This window comes from Danio aesculapii, chromosome 11 (genome assembly GCF_903798145.1).
Source record: "Danio aesculapii chromosome 11, fDanAes4.1, whole genome shotgun sequence".
In the NCBI taxonomy this organism is placed as follows: domain Eukaryota; kingdom Metazoa; phylum Chordata; class Actinopteri; order Cypriniformes; family Danionidae; genus Danio; species Danio aesculapii.
In genome coordinates, this window is record NC_079445.1 from 22,598,008 (window position 1) to 22,617,847 (window position 19,840).

Consider the following 19,840-nt stretch of genomic DNA (forward strand, 5'->3'; position numbering starts at 1 on the left):
AAACTCCACTATTAATAATAAAGAAAAACCAAAACGTCATCTCTGGACAGGCAGATCGGCGCTACCTCACCTATTTTGATCCCACCCCAAAAATTATTTTAAACCCACAAGATGAAATTAGCGGACAAAAGCTCAAAATTATCCAGTGTTTACCACAATTAAAGCTGACAGGTGCTAACATTGTCTTAACTTATGCTCAACACACACAAACCTGTTCCTTTTTTTTTAAGTACTCGTGGGTGTCTTGAACCTTTAAATGTCTATTCATTGCAGAAGACTTAGGTTAGGTTAATTATGCAAGTCATTGGACAACAGTGGTTTGTTCTGTCTATAAACAAAAAAAATCTTAAGGGGGCTAATAATAATGACATTCAAAATTATTTGAACTAATTTTAAAACTGCTTTTATCCCAGCCAAAGAGAGGTAATAAGACAATACTTTATCCGGAAAAAAATATAGTAAGTACTGTGAAAATATGATCTGGTAATAAAAATCACCCAGGAAATAAATGTAAAGAATAATTAGAAATTCAAGGCTAATAATAATAATAATAATAATAATAATAATAATAATAATAATAATAATAATAATAATAATAATAATAATAATAATAATAATAATAATAATAATAATAATAATAATAATTTTGCTTTGGTGAGCAGAAAAACTTCTGAAAGGAACTATATATTTGATAAGAACTACAGGAATGCAATGACTTGCACCTTCTAAACCCACAAACTGTTTTAAGCAAAATCCCAGTACCATTTATTGCCATCATGTCTCATGACTTACACTTCCAGCAGCAAGTACAGTGTTTTTACTGTCACCACTACAAATAACATCAAGCCAAAGCCTTCAGGCGGAGCCAGCACTGTTTTAGAGCCACAGTCAAAGATAGTTATGTAACTGTGGGGTTTAAGTCAATGCGTGTTATGTACAGGGTACAGAGGGGCCAGAACGAGCCTCCAGACGTTCACTGAATCACACAGACACCTGCTGATGGAGCTTCAAAAAGGGTATGACGTATAATTGGACTGGCCTCGTTCTTTCACTTCAAAGATTAATTGAGTGATTTACAGTTGATTTCAGAATTATTAGCCCCCCTAATGATTTTTTTTCCTCCTTTTTTAAATATTTCTCAAATGATGTTTAACAGAGCAAGGAAATTTTCACAGTATGTCTGATAATATTTTTTCTTCTGGACAAAGTCTTTGTTTTATTTTGGCTAGAATAAAAGCAGTTTTACATTTTTTTAAAAACCATTTACAGATAAAAATTAAAAATAATTAAAATAAAAATTTGCCTCTTTTAAGGTATAATTTTTCAATAGTCTACAGAACAAACCATCATTGTACAATAACTTGCCTAATTACCCTAACCTGCCTAGTTAACCTAATTAACCTAGTTAAGCCTTTAAATGTCACTTTAAGCTGTATAGAAGTGTCTTGAAAAATGTCTAGCCAAATATTATTTACTGTCATCATAACAAAAATTTTAATAAATCAGTATTAGAAATGAGTTATTAAAACTATTATGTTTAGAAATGTGTTGAAAAACTCTTCTCTCCGTTAACAGAAATTCGGGGAAAAATAAACAGGGGGGCTAATAATCCAGGGGGTTTAATAATTCTGACTTCAACTGTAGCACCCAAAACATGCACAACAATGAGAGGAGAATGGCTTCATGTGTTATAAAACAACATATTTTCTGTGCAGTTACGCATTATATATGAATGAGTATAAACAAACAGAGCTCCAATGCCTGAATTCACCCTTTTCTCACACACCATAATGCTACGCACAACTTACATGATTATCTTCTGTATGACTGTAAACAATCAGTGAAATGTTTTAAGGGACTGGGTACAAAGAGTTGTTTGTACACAGTGTATGCATCCAATATTAAAATGCAACTTATTAGAATTAACAAATTACTATCAGCTGTCCATGAAAAAAGTAAATAAAAAACTCAAACATTTCTGCAACAACTTTCTGAACATAAACTGAACAGTACTGTACTGTAGGGAATACAACAAGTAAATCATTTGGATTGACAAAATACGGAAAGCAAAAACAAGCTTATTTTATAACTGATAAAAATACTACAGAAAGCCAAACGCACTCCAATTAATTTTTCACTATGCATATTAATTATTTGAAGCACAAATTCATTATCTAAAATCATTTGTTTCAGTTCTTCTGAATGGAAGTTCCCCAAACTGAAAGTGTAACCCATAATATGAAAAGTGGCATTTTTTCGTGTGCGGATACTGACGTAAAATATTAGCAATAATACAGCAACTGCATTCCTGAGTGAAAGCAAGCCTCAGGATTAGCAGATGAAAGCCTTTGGAAAAGAATTCAATCCCAGTCCAATCACTTGCATTATTTAACTGGAAGATTAAAGAACACGATGGAGCGAGTAAAACTTTTATAGGCAGTTTAAGTGAAGGATACAGGCCTTATTTACACACAAGCTGTAAAGTGGGGACACTGTCTGCAAGGGCATTTCCCTGGTGGTAAATCTCTGCATGAGGGCTATGTCAAGGCATTCCGGGTAGCGCCAGCTGCTCTGAGCTCTCTGAGGTGAAATTACAGAGGGTTAGTTGTTGTTAGAAGCTCATCTCACATGGAGCTCTTACTTTTATTCAGTCTAGGAACGGTGATGGTAAATGTCTATCTAAATAATACGGGACTGTGTGAAACATGAGCCACTGTTGCTTAATCTTAGGATGACACATGTTTGGCTGCGTTAGAGGGCAGCAGAAACATGCTAGCGGCAGAAGCTATTGCCACTTATACTCAGGAAACACTGGAGTGGAGGTTTTACACTCTTAAAGCGATATAGTTCACACAAAAATAAATATTTAGTCAGTATTTACTCATATTCTAAATTTTATGGATTTCTTTTTTCTGTTAATCACAAAAAAGATATTTTGAAGAATGTTGGAAACCGGTAACCACCGACTTCTTAGTAGATAAACCAAATACTTTCAAAATAACTTGTGTTCAACAGAAAAAAGAAACTCAAACAGGTTTTAACAAGTGAATATTACATACAATTACAATATTAATTTACAATAAAGACGCAGGTTATTTTCAATTATGACAAATGAAATGGCAAAAGCATTTAAATTACACAATTTTCAACTAAAACTAAAAACTTTTTATGCATTTACAAGATAACTATATGTTGCAGAGCTGAAAGCATGTTTCAAACTCCCAGTTTGTAAAGACAATACTATGAAAACTACTAAATTTCCCCCTAAAAAACCTGTCATGTGCATATGATTGCATTTTGCTCATTCAAGCATGCACTCATATTGACAACCAAAAGAACACATGTGCACTGGTACGAAGTGTTTCTCTTTATGAAGTGAATAGCCTGGCATGCATAATCCCGTCTTTTTAAAATCATTTTCATGGATCTGCGCGAATGGGGACAGCTAATTGCTCTGTAAATGGAAAAATGCCTAGGAAACACTTTTTTTAGTACATTATATTCATGTACAGTAAATGTACACTAAAATTCTAGGTTGCTTTAAAATGATTATCAGTCTCTGTTTATTATGTGAAAACTCCTTAAATCTGAGGCTCTGTTTAAATGATTATTTTTTTCCTCAGAGATTAATGTCTTGAAGGATCCTGAACAGGCCTTAATGTTTTCAGTCGCCTACTACACAAAAAGATGTTGAGCAAGTTATTGAATTGATAATAGAGACTGTTACTGTTTAATCAAAAGAAGCAAACACAAAAAAAGAAAGCTACAGCACGTAAACCCTCTCTACTGTATTTTCCACAACTTTCCCAAACTTTCATTTTTATAAATCTCTGGATGTTTTGTAAAACTCTGAAAGCGGAATGAAATAAAAAAAAACATCTTGAAAGTGTTGTACAAAGTTTCATAACATAACATCACACACACATGCACGCGCACACACACACACACACACACACACACACACACACACACACACACACACACAACAAATTTGCAAGTGAGCTTTCAAAGTTGCTTTCTTTTAAATAACAGATAACAATCCCCAAAAACCCCACACACACATTGATTCAATCAGGAAGAAACTGTCACCTGTAAGAATGTTCTCTTTTGTGTTCGATCTGAATAAGTCATGTCACCGTGTCTGCTCTTTTCTATGCTTTTCCGCTTACCTGGCCACCGTTCCACCGCATTCTTCCACAAATATTTCTGGCTTTGTTTTTGATCTCGGTTGAAATGTAATTCAGCGCGCTAAAGCTGTGGTCGGTCCTGCACGACCCACTGACTTCTGGACTTTGCCCACTACTCTTTCACCGCAGCACGAGAGAGGAGATTACTACAGTACCTAATCTTGCCTAATTTGGTCTTCATGCACTTCTTAGAATTCATTCATCCAGTTGGGACCACTAGGGTGGCCGGAGTGCTGAATTTCCCAATGAAAGTTACAGTAGGAATAGGGTCTCATGGAGATACCCCAGAACAAAGAGCTGCACTATGATTAGAGGGAAATTGGCTAGATTTAAGAGAGAGGGTATTTCCTACCTTCAATACACAACTGTGTCATGTTTTTTAATTAATCTAATAAGGGTTCTTAGAAGCTGTTGACCCTAGGTGGTACAATTTACACTAAAGACAAAAAGCAGTGTGTCCCGTTACACCATGTGTGTCCATCACTTTTCTAAGGCCCTGTTTACACTAATACGTTTTAGTTTAAAAATGCATAAGTTTCGCTACAGTTACGCCTTCTGTCTACACAATCCTGGAGTTTTTGATTCCCAAAAACCGAGCATTTTGAAAATGCTTAAAGAGGCCTTTTTGGTTTTAAAACACTGCTGCTCTGTGTCAATGTGGATGGGGATAACAAGGCATCTGAAAACTGAGGCAGAGTTCACAAAGTTCAGGCTTGCATCCATTCCTTGTAAGTTCAGACTTCGCAAGTTTGATATGGAAAACAAACTCCCGAGGACACCTCGGGTAAATCTTCAAAGGTAACAGTGTACTTTATAACGTCTTTTACATCCCCCTGGCTACTCTGCTAATATCAAAACGAAAAAATATAGGGAACTGCCTATTTTCATTTTGATATTAACTTAACAGACACTAAAAAAGTTTGTAGCTACATATTTATAAGACCGCCATCTTCACTGTATGCATAATAACAAAACGGAGCCTACAACATAACTGCCTTCTTTCATTTTGATTGAAAAATATGAAACATATCCCATCTCTTTTTCTGAATATCAGTTTTAAGAATCAATAATAGGCCATTAGAAAAGTGTAACGTACAATAAGTTTATACAATATAACAAATAAAAACAAGCAATCAGTCAAATGTGCAGAATCAGTGTACATGGTTATATAAAACTTATCTTTGCGCTCAGCATAAAACACGTTACCTGAGTACATGTAATAGATTCAAAAGATGTCGTTAGATAGACACAAGATTAATTAAATATCAGGTTTAACAACTGTAGTGAGATGAGATCTAGTGGTACATCCTTGATGAACTGTCCGATATGCGCTCCTCTCATCTGGGGAGGTGTGCTCAAAGCACCCACTCACTGCCTGGAGCTCAGAGGTCTGCATACGCTGCAGCGCATGCCAGAGTGTGTGTGTAGTCATGTGATGTGCGTTTTTAGCAGTATAGTGTGGACAGAGATCTTTTCAAAAAAGCTAGGTGAAACACCAGTGTGGACGTGGGTCGTTTTAGTAAAAGGCGTAAAAAAAAACGCCTTTTAAAAACTAAAATGTATTAGTGTAAATGGGGCCTAATACTCGGATATAGTCTTAGAGTATAAAAATATATCACCTAAAAGCATTTTTAATATATTGTTTCAAGATATTATTCAGGATTTTTGATGCATGTTTTCGTGGGTTTGCTTTTTTTGCTCTTGCAGAACCAAATCACTGGGTGACGTCACATAGGACAGAGCTCAAAGCCTGGCTGGTAGTACCTTAGCTGTACATTTCCCTGAATGCATTCTTTAAAACATTAAAAACTCATCAACTATTAGAATGAAACATTCAGCAACTCTATTTCATTTTCATCCAAAAGCCAAAAATGTAATTATTTGACTTAATTTGCAATGCTTTCCTATAGAGACAAGTAGAGGGTTTGATTACATTTCCATTGCACGTTCTTCCATTTCCAAGATTCATTACGATGTACAAAGGTTCTTTAAGTTATTAAGAAGTTAACAAAGAAACAAGGAAAGGTTCTTTAAAGAAACTTTGAAAATAAACTTTTTTTAAAGAGTGTGGAGTTGTAAAAACGTGACCCTGAACCACATAACCAGTCATTTCTGCCATTTTTTATTGAGAGTTATACATCTTATATACTACAGTATATTGAGATAATACTCAATATACTGTAATAATACTAATATTGAGATTTTACCGCATGACATGTTCAGTGGTGGAAAGAGTACTGAAAAATCATACTCAAGTTAAAGTACCACTACTTGCCCAAAAATTTAGTGCAAGTAGAGTAAAGGTATCTGTTGTAAATATAACTCAAAAGTATGAGTAAAAAGTAGCCCTTTTAAAAGTACTCAAGAGTAGAGAGTATTGAGTATCACACTGTGAAAGGTTGATGAGTTTACATGCAGTTTGTGCATGTGTGTGTGTGTAAACATAACATTCTGTAGTGCATTTAGTGATTGTTATAGGCCATTTGACGATTTCAGTCAACATACAGTAGGCATCCATCATCTTATTAGTGACATGCAGTCTCTGGGTAATTGTGTGTAAAGATTTTGGACATCTTCTTGGACACTTTCCAAACATGTCTTGAAATTGCTCATTAGGATGCAAAATCATTATTAAAATTCGACTGGACTGGAATCGCAGAACTGATTTTTCTAGTAGTGACTGCAGACTGAAGGAAAATACTGGATTAAAAGTACTGATACAGCACAAAAAGTAAAAGTGCACATTTTTAAAACTATTTAGTAACTTACAATTCCTGGGAAAATTTGAGTATTTGTAATTTGTTACTTTACACCTCTGGGTTTGTTAGGATAGGACAGTATTCATCCGAGATACAACTATATAAAACTCTGGAATCTGAGCTCTTAAAATTACTGAAAAACTTGCCTTTAAATATTTCAGATTTTTTTGGTATTTTGCGTTGCTAAGAACTTAATTTGGACAAATTTACAGTAGAAACTTCATTCATTCATTCATTCATTTTCTTTTCGGCTTAGTCCCTTTATTAATCTGGGGTCGCCACAGCGGAATGAACCGCCAACTTATCCAGCATATGTTTTACACAGCGGATGCCCTTCCACCCGCAACCCATCTCTGGGAAACATCTATACACACTCATACACTTCGGGCAATTTAGCCTCCCAATTCACCTGTACCGCATGCCTTTTGACTGTGGGGGAAACCGGAGCACGCGGAGGAAACACACACGAACGCAGGGAGAACATGCAAACTCCACACAGAAACGCCAGCTGACCCAGCTGAGGCTCGAACCAGCGACCGTCTTGCTGTAAGGCGACTGCACTACCTACTATGCCACTGCGTCATCCACAGTAGAAACTTTTCTAAATATATTCAATATTTACTTAATATTATAATGATTTTTGGCATTAAATCTAGAAATTTGGCCCATACAATGTACTTTTGACAAAAATGATGCTTGTGCAAAATAAGATTATGTGGTCCAGGGTCCCAAATGTGCTGTTATATATAAAATGCATTACATTTCTGATTTTAATTACTGTGGAAAACACATCAGCCTGTGAGAAGGGAACTCTCGAGTTCTCTTGCACTCATGACAGGCATTGTCTGATAACTCGTGCTGCTAAAAATGGTCAGGCTAACAAACGTGGTTTTGTGTATTACAGGTATTATTGGCTTCAATGAATTGCATAAAGCCTCTACTAAATTCATAAATGTAAGATTCATTTAAAATATGCTTTAAGTTAAACTCAGATACACAGGCGGATGGATACATACCTTTAGCACTTCAACAGGAACCTGCATGGGGGCCTGGAAGTGTGTTGGTGCACTGATGGCTGGCGTGGGCGCAGGTGGGCCTGGCATGCGATGCTGCATGTAATGCATTGATGCTGCTTGTTGTTGCTGCCGCTCCCGCTGCTCCTCCTGCTGCATTTGGTCCCGCATGAGCTGCAGGCGCAGGCCGATGCGTGACGACATGGCTGGGGGACGCGGGGGGCGGGCTGCTGTCGCCGCGCAGTCCAGCCCGAAAAGTGGTGGGGTGTCTGTCAAGAAAATAGTTTGAGAAAATGATTATAAAGTAAATGGATGGATGCAATTATATTTACACTGAATTAGAAACAGTGACAAGTTCATTTGTAAGTTCATCAAGTTCATTGTAAATTCATTTTACAATACAGAACATAATGCAGATCTGTTGGTATGGATCTGGAAATTTTAAGTTGTTATTTCCACAAAAATGGTAATGAAAAAGTAGGTATTGTTTTCTTGAGCACCAGCTCAAAACATTACAGCTATTAAATAATAAATGATCAGATTGACTGAATAAATGAACAAACAGACGAAGTAAATTGATAAATTAAAGGGATAGTTCACACAAAAATGAAAATTCTGTCATCATTTACTCACCCCTCACGTTCCAAACAGGTTTTACTTTCTTTCTTTTGTTGAACACAAAAGAAGATATTTTGAAGAAAGCTGGAAACCTGTAACCATTGACTTCCATAGTATGTGTTTTTCCTAATTTCTTCAAAACATCTTATTTGGTGTTCAACAGAATAATAAAAAAAGACTCTTAGAAGTTTAAAAAAAATAGTGTTTACATTTTTATTTTTGGATGATCTATTGCTTAAATTCACTTCCTTTAATAAACACAAACATAATAATAATAATAATAATAATAATAATAATAATAATAATAATAATAATAATAATAATAATAATAATAATAATAATAATAACAGTATTATACTGCACAACTAATAATTATTATATTATAAGGCTGCAGCTATTGATTATTTTAATAATTGATTGATTTACCACTGAAATTGATCGATTAATCAGATAAGAAGAGTAAAGTGTACAAGTCAGAACGTTTAACATATACACACACACATACTTGTGTACTACACAACATTGCCCTAAGTGCTGAACACAATCAATGCTAATTAAAATAAGTCCTACATCACATACATAACAATTAAAACATTACATACATACATAAACGCTTTATAACTTTACATTAGATCTTAATGTTAGCGTTTAGCCATGACACGCAACAGTGCGGAGGAAAAAAAGCTTTACAGCTTTACATTAGATCATAATATTAGCATTTAGCCTTAACATGTCTCAACACGAAAGAAATAAAAACTTCATGACATTACATTAGTTCGTTAGCATAATGCTAGCGTTAGCCTAAACATGCAACACAGCGCCAAAGAAGGGAAAAAAGATAACACTGGCTGGCTATTACATATAGTGGCCAAATGATCTTCAGCCAAACTGACACAGTGCTTGCTTTTAAACGGCTTTTCATCTCGTGTTATGCTTGAGATTATTTCTTTACTCTGGCTGTCTTACTTTTTTTCTTTACACTTTCGTTTTTCTCTGTGGTCAGCTGGTCTGTTGATACCATGACTTTTACTATTAAACAACCATGCGAGTATTTACCGATTCAGGAAGTGATGCCTTATATGGAGATTTTTTATTTACGACGATTACTACAATTTGAATCAATAATTTTTTGTAATCAATTAAACCGAATAATTCGATTTAAAGTTTCAGCCCTATTATTCATTGATTTCATTAATTTTCTTTTCGGCTTAGTCCCTTTATTAATCCAGGGTTGCAACAGCGGAATAAACCGCCAATTTATCTAGCACGTTTTTACGCAGTGGATGCCCTTCCAGCCGCAACCCATCTCTGGGACACACTCATTCACACATACGCTCATACACTATGGAAAATTTTGCCTACCCAATTCACGTGTACTGCATGTCTTTGGACTGCGGGGGAACCCGGAGCACCCGGAGGAAACCCACGCGAACGCAGGGAGAACATGCAAACTCCACACAGACAGCACTACCTACTGCACCACTGCGTCGCCTCAGCCCTATTATATTATTAATATTTTTTATTCTAATCAGGATCAAGGGCAGCGCAGTGGCGCAGTAGGTAGTGCTGTCGCCTCACAGCTAGAAGGTCGCTGGTTCGAGCCTTGGCTGGGCCAGTTGGTGTTTCTGTGTGGAGTTTCCATGTTCTCCCCGCATTCGCGTGGGTTTCCTCCGGGTGCTCCGGTTTACCCCACAGTCCAAAGACATACAGTACAGGTGAATTGGCTAGGCTAAATTGTCCACAGCGTATGAGTGTGAATGAGTGTATATGGATGTTTCCCAGAGATGGAAGGTCATCTGCTGCATAAAACATGTGCTGGATAAGTTAGCGGTTCATTCTGCTGTGGCGACCCCGGATTAATAAAGGGACTATGCTGAAAAGAAAATGAATGAATGAATAATCATGATCATTAGTATTAGAATTGAGATAATATACATTATACATTAGGGATGTGCGATTAATCGAAATCGAATCAAGATTTGAAAAGTTGCGCATAGCTAATCGCAAGAGGCTGCGATATAAAATATATTTGTATTGTTTAATTTTCCTCACCCAGAGCAAATGTGTGACTGCCGTCTGTGTGTGACAGTCTTACTAGCCAACTGAGTGAGCTCACTTTCATTCTGCCTCAAACAAACAAACAAACAATCAAACAAACATACAGGCGAGTGGGATGATGGCATCTGCCGCTTCAGAAGCATTAATAGCTTGGGAATATTTTGATTTCAAAGTCCCAGACACAAAAAAAAACAGGTAGTTTGTAAGAATTGTTGCAACAGCACAAGAAAATACAACAACCAGCACCCAAAAAAGCGCCACAGGTGGCTCTTGTATATGAGGAGTGTCTAGCTAAAAAGTCAACTGAAAGTATTGCCAGTGACACTCAATCTAGTAACAAGCAAAGTGGAATTTCAGAGTTGTTTCAGCCAAGTGTTCTGTATTTTTATAATTATAAATATTATTATTATTTTTTTGTAATAAGATACAGTATCTCCAAAATGTAAGTTCAACTTGTTTACAGAAAGGTAATTTTATATATGTTTACGGTTTGCTCTAGAGAAAAATGAGCGTTTAATTTCTGAATATTCAAAATAAACTTGTATAAACATTTAAGTAAGTTAATATCTTTTCAGTTTCGTTTTTAACACGCACTGCATTTTAGCAGTGAGAAGCTACAATACAGATAATTGAGCTGAAGCTACAAAATTAAATTGCAAATAAAATCGAAATCGTAATATTTGTCAAAAAAAAAACCCAATTAGATATTTTCCTCAAATCGCACAGCCCTTTTATACATTAAAACACAGTTACTTTGTTAAAGATGATCTCTTAAAACGCTACGGTTACTAAAGTAACCCTTCGTTCCCCGAGGGGGGGAACGGAAATGCTATGTGGAAACTTCCACTATGGGGATTTCGTCAGAATCCAATCATCTGAAAGAGTATAAAAACGGGCCAATGAAATGCCAATGAGTTGGCAGCGTCAGCGTGCACAGCTGGCGTCAATGACAATCAGTCATGCTATAAAGACGCAGCCAGTGCCATGCTCGACATCCTTTTCTAGCTGAAGAGACTTTCACGCTCAACAGCTAAGGGACAATCGTTGTGGCGAAGGAACATAGCATTTCCGTTCCCCCCCTCGGGGAACGAAGGGTTACTTTAGTAACCGTAGCGTTCCCCTTCGGATGGGGAACTCCAATGCTATGTGGAAACTTCCACTATGGGGAAATCTATGGAAAACGCCACAACGAAAGAACCTTACTGCGCCCCTGGCGAAGGGTGTGCCACGCAGTAGAGCAAGCGCACCTACAACGCCCCGAGACACAGTCTTCCAACGTGTCCCCTGGCCCTCACTTACCTGTTCAGAAACGGTTATATTTTTCGGGGAGTCGCAATAACCCTGTAAAAAGGTTTTGATACGACAGTACGTTGGGAAAGCGTTCAGTCCCGATAGGGAGGACGCTGCGGAGCTCACCTGCTACCCAGAGGGGAGACCTGGTGACAATCTATGGACCAGCCCAGAGATGGGGGGGTCCTAGCATAAGGATGGTTAGCGGGGAGGGAAGACACGAGCCTGCCCTAAAAAGGGGGGACTATACCGTGGCTGTGTGAACGTATGGGATCGCCAGCGGGGATCACACATAGCAGGCACCTATACCCAGAACGCGGGCTGACCAGCGGGCATGCCGACAACGTAACGGGCCAACACCTGACTCCTCCGCTGAGTCAGGTGCTGGGGGCCTCGGAGGAACTCTGCAGGGTTCGCCAAAGAAATGGGGAACTAAACTGACAAAGCTGAAAAAGCGCACGTATCTCCGGGTTAGGGAGAGTGGCGCAGCAAGCGTGTTTCGACACCTCAACCGAATCGTTTCCTCAATCACCAAGGGTTGCCTAATACCCTTGAGGAAACCGGCTCCACTCGCAGATTGTAACCTTGCAAATGTATTGGGTGTCACCCAACCCGTAGCTCTACAAATGTCTGTCAGAGAGGCGCCGCGTGCTAACGCCCAGGAGGATGCGATGCTCCGTAATGGAGTGCGCTCTCACCCCCGGGGGACACGGCTCACCCTGGCCCAAAGGCGAGGGAGATGGCATCCACTACCCAGTGGGCCAACCTCTGTTTAGATACGGCACTTCCCATCTGCCGACCACTGTAATGGACAAAGAGCTGGTCAGAGGATCTAAGGCTCTGAGTGTGGTCCACATATATTCGCAAAGCGCGAACAGGACACAACAATGAAAGGGCTGGGTCTGCCTCCTCCGCGGGCAGCGCTTGCAGGCTCACTACCTGATTGTTAAACGGCGTGGTAGGAACCTTGGGCACATAGCCGGGCCGGGGTCTCAGGACAACGTGAGAGTAGGCCGGCCCGAATTCTAGGCACGAGTCACTGACCGAAAATGCCTCCAGGTACCTAACCCTCTTAACCGATGCCAACACGACCAGCAGAGCTGTCTTCAAGGACAGAAATCTCAAGGATACTGAGTCGAGTGGTTCGAAGGGATCCCCACGTAGGCTCGTAGCACTACCGCGAGATCTCAAGAGGGTATGAGAGGGGGGCGGGGGAAAACATCCGCCTCGCCCCTCTGAGGAACTGGATGATGAGGTTATGCCTCCCCACGGTGCCGCCATCCCCGCATCATGATGAGCGGAGATGGTGGCCACGTAAACCCTCAGTGTGGAGCGCGACAGCCTTCGCTCCACCTGTCCTGAAGGAAAGAAAGCACAACACTGATCTGGCAAGATCGGGGGTCTTCTCGGCGAGAAGCGCACCACTCAGTGAATAGACTCCACTCCAGGGCGTAGGCATGCCTCGTAGAGGGTGCACTAGCCTGAGTGATGGTATTAACCACCGCCACCGGTAGGTTACCTAAGTCTTCCTCGTCGCGTCTTATGGACCCCACGTGGAGGTTCCACAGAACTAAGCGAGGGTGCCAGATGGTGCCCTGTCCCTGAGAGAGTAGGTCCTCTCTCAAAGGGACTCGCCAGGGGGGGCGTCGCGAGGAGGGAGAGTTCTGATATCCAGGTCCGGTTGGGCCAGGGGCGCAACTAGCAAGACCTGCCCCTCGTCCTCCCTGACCTTGCACAGAAACTGCGCGAGTAGGCTCACTGGGGGGAGTGCATACTTACGCATGACTTGGGGTGGAGTCGCCATTCTCCCGGGGAAGGAGCTGCCGTGAGAGCCTGTTGGCCGCACGGTTGAGCCCATCCGGGGTGTGAATAGCAAGCAGCGACTTCAGCCGCGTATGACTCCAGAGGAGCAGACGGCGAGCGAGCTGAGACATGCAGCGGGAGCGTATACCCCCCATCCGGATGGAATACGCTACCGCGGCCGTGCTGTCCGTCCTGACCAGCACGTGTTGCCCCCTCAGTCACCGGTAAAAAGCGGCGCAGAGCGAGAAACACTGCCAACAGCTCTAGGCAGTTGATATGCCAATGCAGCTGGGTTCCCCTCCACAGGTCCGCAGCAGCATGCCCGCTACACACGGCCCCCCCACCCCATACTGGAGGCATCTGCCGAAACGACAGCCTGCCTGGACGCCTGACCTAGGGGCACACTGGCCCGTAGGAAGGAGGGGTCCTTTCCAGGGGGTGCGGGTGCGGTGACACAGCGCAGTGACAGTCACTCGGTGTGGGCCCGCGTGCCATGCGCGTCTGGGGACCCGATCGTGAAGCCAATGCTGTAGTGGTCTCATATGGAGCAATCCGAGCGGCGTGGCCGCGGCTACGGATGCCATATGCCCCAGGAGCCTCTGAAATAATTTCAGGGGGACCACTTTTTTTCCTGTCGAACTCTCTCAGACAGTTCAGCATTACCTCGGCGCGCTCTCGTGAGAGGCGCGCCTCCATAGTGATCGAGTCCAGCTCCAACCCGAGAAAGGAGATGCTCTGCACGGGGGCGAGCTTGCTCTTTTCTCGGTTGACCTGAAACCCCAACGGGCGGAGGTGCCAGAGCACCTTGTCTCTGTGCATAATCAATTGCTCCCGAGAGTGGGCTAAAAATCAGCCAGTCATCGAAATAATTGAGCGTGCGGATGCCGGCGAGCCGAAGGGGCGCGAGGGCACCCCCCGCGAGCTTGGTGAAAACTCGCGGAGACAGAGAGAGCCCGAAGGGGAGGACCGTGTATTGCCACGCTCGACCTTCAAACGCAAACCGCAGAAACTGCCGGTGGCGTGGAAGTGTGGAGATATGAAAATACGCGTCCTTCAGATCTATTGCTGCAAACCAATCCTGAGGACGAACGCATCGCGTGATGCGCATCTGCGTAAGCATTCCGAAGCGCAGCCTGTGAAGGCAGCGGTTCAAAATGTGCAGATATAGGATTAGCCATAGCCCACCGCTTTTTTTTTTTTTTTTTTTTTTTTTTTTTTTTTTTGGGGCACGATGAAGTGCGGGCTGTAAAACCCGCTCTCCATCTCGGCTGGAGGGCCGGCTCGATTGCATCCTTCGCCAGGAGGACAGCAATCTCCTCTCGCAAGACAGGGGCGGACGCAGGACTGACCCTGGTCGCCCGTGAACCTGGGAGGCCGTTTAGCGAACTGAATCGCATAGCCGAGTCTGGTCGTATGGATGAGCCATTGCGATGGGCTGGCCCGCGCTAACCAGGCAGGCAGAGCCCCCGCAAATGGTCCCACCCGCACGATCGCTGACGTGCCAGCGGCGGGGCAGCGTGGAGTGAGTGGGCTCATCCGGGGAGCGCTGGGGTCCCACAGGAGAGCAGGAGAGGAGATGTTCTCGTCTCGCACTCAAACTCCAGGAGAGGGGCTGGGAGTGGAGAGAAAGGAGACCGTTCTCTCGTGCTCCATGAGCCATTGGCGAAATGCACCGATCCTGCGAGCTGGAAGGCATAGCGTCCCAGACTGGCAGTGTTCGGGCTGTCACATCCGGAGGAGGGGAAAAGTGCTCTTTCACTGAGGATTTTGATGGCGTTTTTTTTTTTTTTTTTTTTTTACGCCTTTAAATAACGTGCCCCGCCCTCCAGCGGGGAAAGAGCAAATTCCCTCCTCCCCAGATGGCCCGCCTCAGGGACGCTTCGCGGTCCGTTTTACCGAACTTAGCGGCGCCCTGGGCGGGGGACGCTGGTTGCCGGCGCGATGCTCGGCGCAGCCGCGTGGCCGGAGGCGCAGGCGGGGGCGGCGAAGCAAAGCTGCGGGCGGGCGTCCTCGGCGAAAAAGCAGTGGATGTGGATGGCTCGGCGGGGGGGAGCGGTCATACAATCCCGCCGATAGAGACCTCGCCCATCGCCTCCGACTGCTCTATCACCGGCGTGAATTCCTGGGCGAATTCACCGCCAGTGTCGCCGAACAGGCCAGCCTGGGATATGGGTGAGTTAAGAAAGCGAACTTTGTCAACGTCACGCACATCACCAGGTTTAGCCTGAGGTGGCATTCCTGGATCACGGATGTGATCATCGTCCTTCCCAGGGCACACACAGCCGACTTTTTTTTTTTTTTTTTTTTTTTGTAAGAGCATAGTCGGTTGCGGTGCGGAGCGCATGCTCAGTCCTGGGTCAGAACCATCCTCGCGCAGCCGGGCCAGCGCCTGCGCTTGGTAGCGCTGGTAGGTGGCCATAGCGTGCATGGTGAGGGGGAAGGCGCACGCAGCCCACTGCGTGAGCCTACTGTGCCCATCCAGGAAGAAGGGGATGGGGAGGCTTAGAAGGTCTCGCCTTCATCCTCCACATCACACCCCTCTAATCGGTCCGGCCGCGGAGCTGGGGGATAAACCATCTCCAGAGCCACGGCCGAAGCAGCCTGGGGAAGCACAGCCGCAAAGTCTGCTTCTGGATTCGACGCCGCGCTCAAAGTCCCGGAGGGAGCGAGCGGGTTCGAATCCTCGTCAGACCTTGACAGCCCAACCTCCAAGGATGGTGAGGATGGAAGCGCACGCAGATCGGGCAGAAAAAAGTGCCCTCAGGACAGCGTGAGCTTACTGTGCACTTCCGGGAAGAAGGGGACGGGAGGCTTTGAAGGTCTTGCCTCCTTATATCCTCCACATACACCCATCTAGTCGGTCCGGCCGCGGGGCTGGGGGATAAACCATCACCAGACCCACGGCCGAAGCAGCCCGAGAAAGCACGGCCATCACGTCTGCTTTTTAGATGCTAACGCCGCGCTCTCCTCCCCGGAGGGAGGGAGCGAGCGGGCTCGCATCCTCATCAGACAATGACAGCCCATCCTCCGATGCAGCGATGGACATCTGACCCCCGGTGTCATCAGGTGAGAGAGCGACCATCCAAGGACGGAGCGCTTCTCTTCACCTGAAGCTTGGATGGAGCGCGTGGAGGAGCGAGAGGTCCACGGCCCGGGGGCGGCGGATTTACTCTCACTGAAACCCTCAGATCTGCCCGAGTGCCAACCGCAGTGCGGGGGACAACTGGGGTGGGTGGCTCTTTTGCAAGAGCGAGCCGCGATCTTAACTGCGCAACAGACATGACATCAGTGATGGCATGCACTGCCCGCGAGCACCGCATTAACATGCTGGACCCCCAGACATGAAAACGCTGTGCTCGTGCCCATCATCCGGGGATAGGAAACCACCGCATCCAGAAACGCACGGTCGGAGTGACGTCTTGAAAAAGACGCGCTGCACGACCGTGTTGCTCTTTTAGGAAAGCTTTTTTCCTATATACAAACCGCTCTTGGAGGACCGGACCCAAAGGACGCCAGGCAAGGGAGAAATACCCAGCTCGACCATCTGCCACTGCGTATACGCGCTCTGGACCGGGAGAAGCTGCTTCTCGATCTCTCTCTGTAGACACAGGTTGGAGATACCCTCAAAGACTCTCTCAGAAGCTTCGTGAAAGGCTCTGAAAGCGAAAGGATGTCGAGCATGGCACTGGCTGCGTCTTTATAGCATGACTGATTGTCATTGACGCCAGCTGTGCACGCTGACGCTGCCAACTCATTGGCATTTCATTGGCCCGTTTTTATACTCTTTCAGATGATTGGATTCTGACGAAATCCCCATAGTGGAAGTTTCCACATAGCATTGGAGTTCCCCATCCGAAGGGGAACAATAGATATACATAATCTCTATAAACATGTTAATAATATGTGTTCTGCAGCTTAACTTCTTTACAAGGTACAATCAAACTACAAGCCTACAGTTAATATCAATAACAGAAAAAAATATAAAGAAATGAGGAACCTAAAACATTATTCACATAAGAGGCATTTCTGAAAATACTACTACTCCTCCTTATAATAAAAATAATGATACAAAAATACATTTAGAGAATTGTAGGTATTTTCATCTGACCACCATATGATGCATTCGAATTGCCATCAAATGTCTACAAATTTCCCATAAAAATTTAAACAGCCTATAGCATTTCTTCAAAGTGATGCTCCATCCCACAAGCAAGTAACGATGAGTGTGATGGGGAAGTCATGTGAGGGTCAGGTGGTGTTTTGATTTTCTTTTACAGCTCATGTGAGTTGCCTTTATTTGGAAGTGCCTCCAAAACATCCTTCTCTCACCCCGCTACACAGAAAGACCCACACCCTGTTTCTTCTATTGTCCTGGGGAGTCCCGAACTGAAGGAGTTCCTCTTTTCAGGGTGCTACTGACGACCAATATGCAAAGAAGCATGACTTTGCTGTTATCAGAGATATTGCGAGAAAGATACAGACACAAAGTGGATATTTAGTGTTGTTATTGTTACAGATAGGGTGCTAAGTGATGTTAGATACAGCCAATTGAGCCACATTTCAGTTGCTTCAAATCTTGAACTATACTGTACAATCAAGGAAAGGACAACTGGGCTGCCTATGTAGAAAAGCGTATTGTACTAGAGGTACAATAAGCAAAGCAGCTCCTATTGAGATGGGACTGTAGCAGTCTTTAGCCCACAGTGTACATTTCAGTGGTGGAGGGGGAACACACACACTACAAGCTTTGTGGTTGACTCTGATCAGTGGACACTTTCAGGCTTTAACACCAGGGCGCTTGCCGGAGATCAACTCAGTGACAGTTATGAGATGTGCTGTTTCACAAACGAACCATTGGGTTAGTCAATAACTTGCTGCTGGTATTTGATGTTTTTGACCAGTGAGTGAGTGAGTATTTAGGGGGGCACTAACTACATTAGTCATGTAAACAACAGTAGTATGATATTAGCTTGCCTAGTACTGTATCATGTTACTACTGTGGTTGGTAAAATGTTTAGGTTTCCTTAATACACAGGTGAACCAAAACTTTATTTTCGCCACCTGCCTAGTATGCTATTGGATGTCTTTGTGTTGCTAAAACAGCACCAAGCCACACTGCAAAAAAATTGTGGGTTCCACACAATTAGTTCATGTTGTCCCAACACAAATCGACAAAGTTAACTTTGTTTATACTAATATATTTTAGTTTTAAAACGCATACATTTTGCTATCATTATGCCTTCAGTCTACACTACCCCAGGAGCTTTAGAGCCCTGAAAATGGAGCATTTTGAAAACGCTGAAGAGGCTGTTTTGGTTTTAAAACCCTGCTGCTCCATGTTGGAGACATCTGAAAACGGAGGTGTGGTTGCAGACATTCACCTTTGTGATTGGGGCCTTTTCCTTTTAGGCTAGTGCACAAAGTTCAGTCTTGCATCCTTTCCTCGTAAGTTCAGACTTTGCAAGTTTGATATTGAAAACAAATTCCCGAGGACACCTCGGATAACTCTTCAAAGGGAACAGTGTACTTTATGACATCATTCACATCATCCTGGCTACACTGTTTCACTATCTTAACAATAAAATGAAAACATGATATAAGGAAATGCTACTATTTTCACTTTTATATTAACTAAACAGACACTAAAAATGTTGAGGCATCATGTAGCTACATATGACTGTCATCTTCACTGTATGCATATTTTTAACAAAATGGAGCCTACAACATGACTGCCTCCTTTCATTTTCATTGAAAAATCCGAAAAATACCCTGCCTCTTTTGCTGAATATCAGTTTTATTAATCAATATTGGCCAAAACGTACAATAACAAGTTTTTACAATATAGACAAGCAATCAGTCAAATGTGCAGAATCAGTGTACGTGGTTTAATTAATTAATATATTAACTTATCTTTGCGCTCAGCCAAAACATGTTAACGGAAAATCTTTGATGAACTGTCTGACGTGCGCTGCTCTCATCTGGGGAGGTGTGCTCAAAGCACCCGCTGACTGCCTGCCTGGGGCTCAGATGTCCGCATATGCTGCAGCGCATGCCAGAGTGTGTGTGTGGTCACGTGATGTGCATTTTCAGCCGCATAGTGTGGATGGAGATC

The 19,840-nt window shown here is 43.0% G+C and overlaps 1 protein-coding gene across 3 annotated transcripts in view; it reads right to left on the bottom strand.

The window, feature by feature from the left end:
• Positions 1-19,840, bottom strand: part of tfeb (transcription factor EB) — a 72,356-nt gene that overhangs the window by 14,593 nt on the left and 37,923 nt on the right. For all 3 annotated transcript variants that reach the window (XM_056467957.1, XM_056467955.1, XM_056467956.1), the window contains exon 3: positions 7,963-8,228. In XM_056467957.1, the coding sequence (XP_056323932.1) occupies positions 7,963-8,163 (201 nt within the window). In that variant the 5' untranslated portion in view covers positions 8,164-8,228. The remainder of the gene's footprint in view (positions 1-7,962; positions 8,229-19,840) is intronic.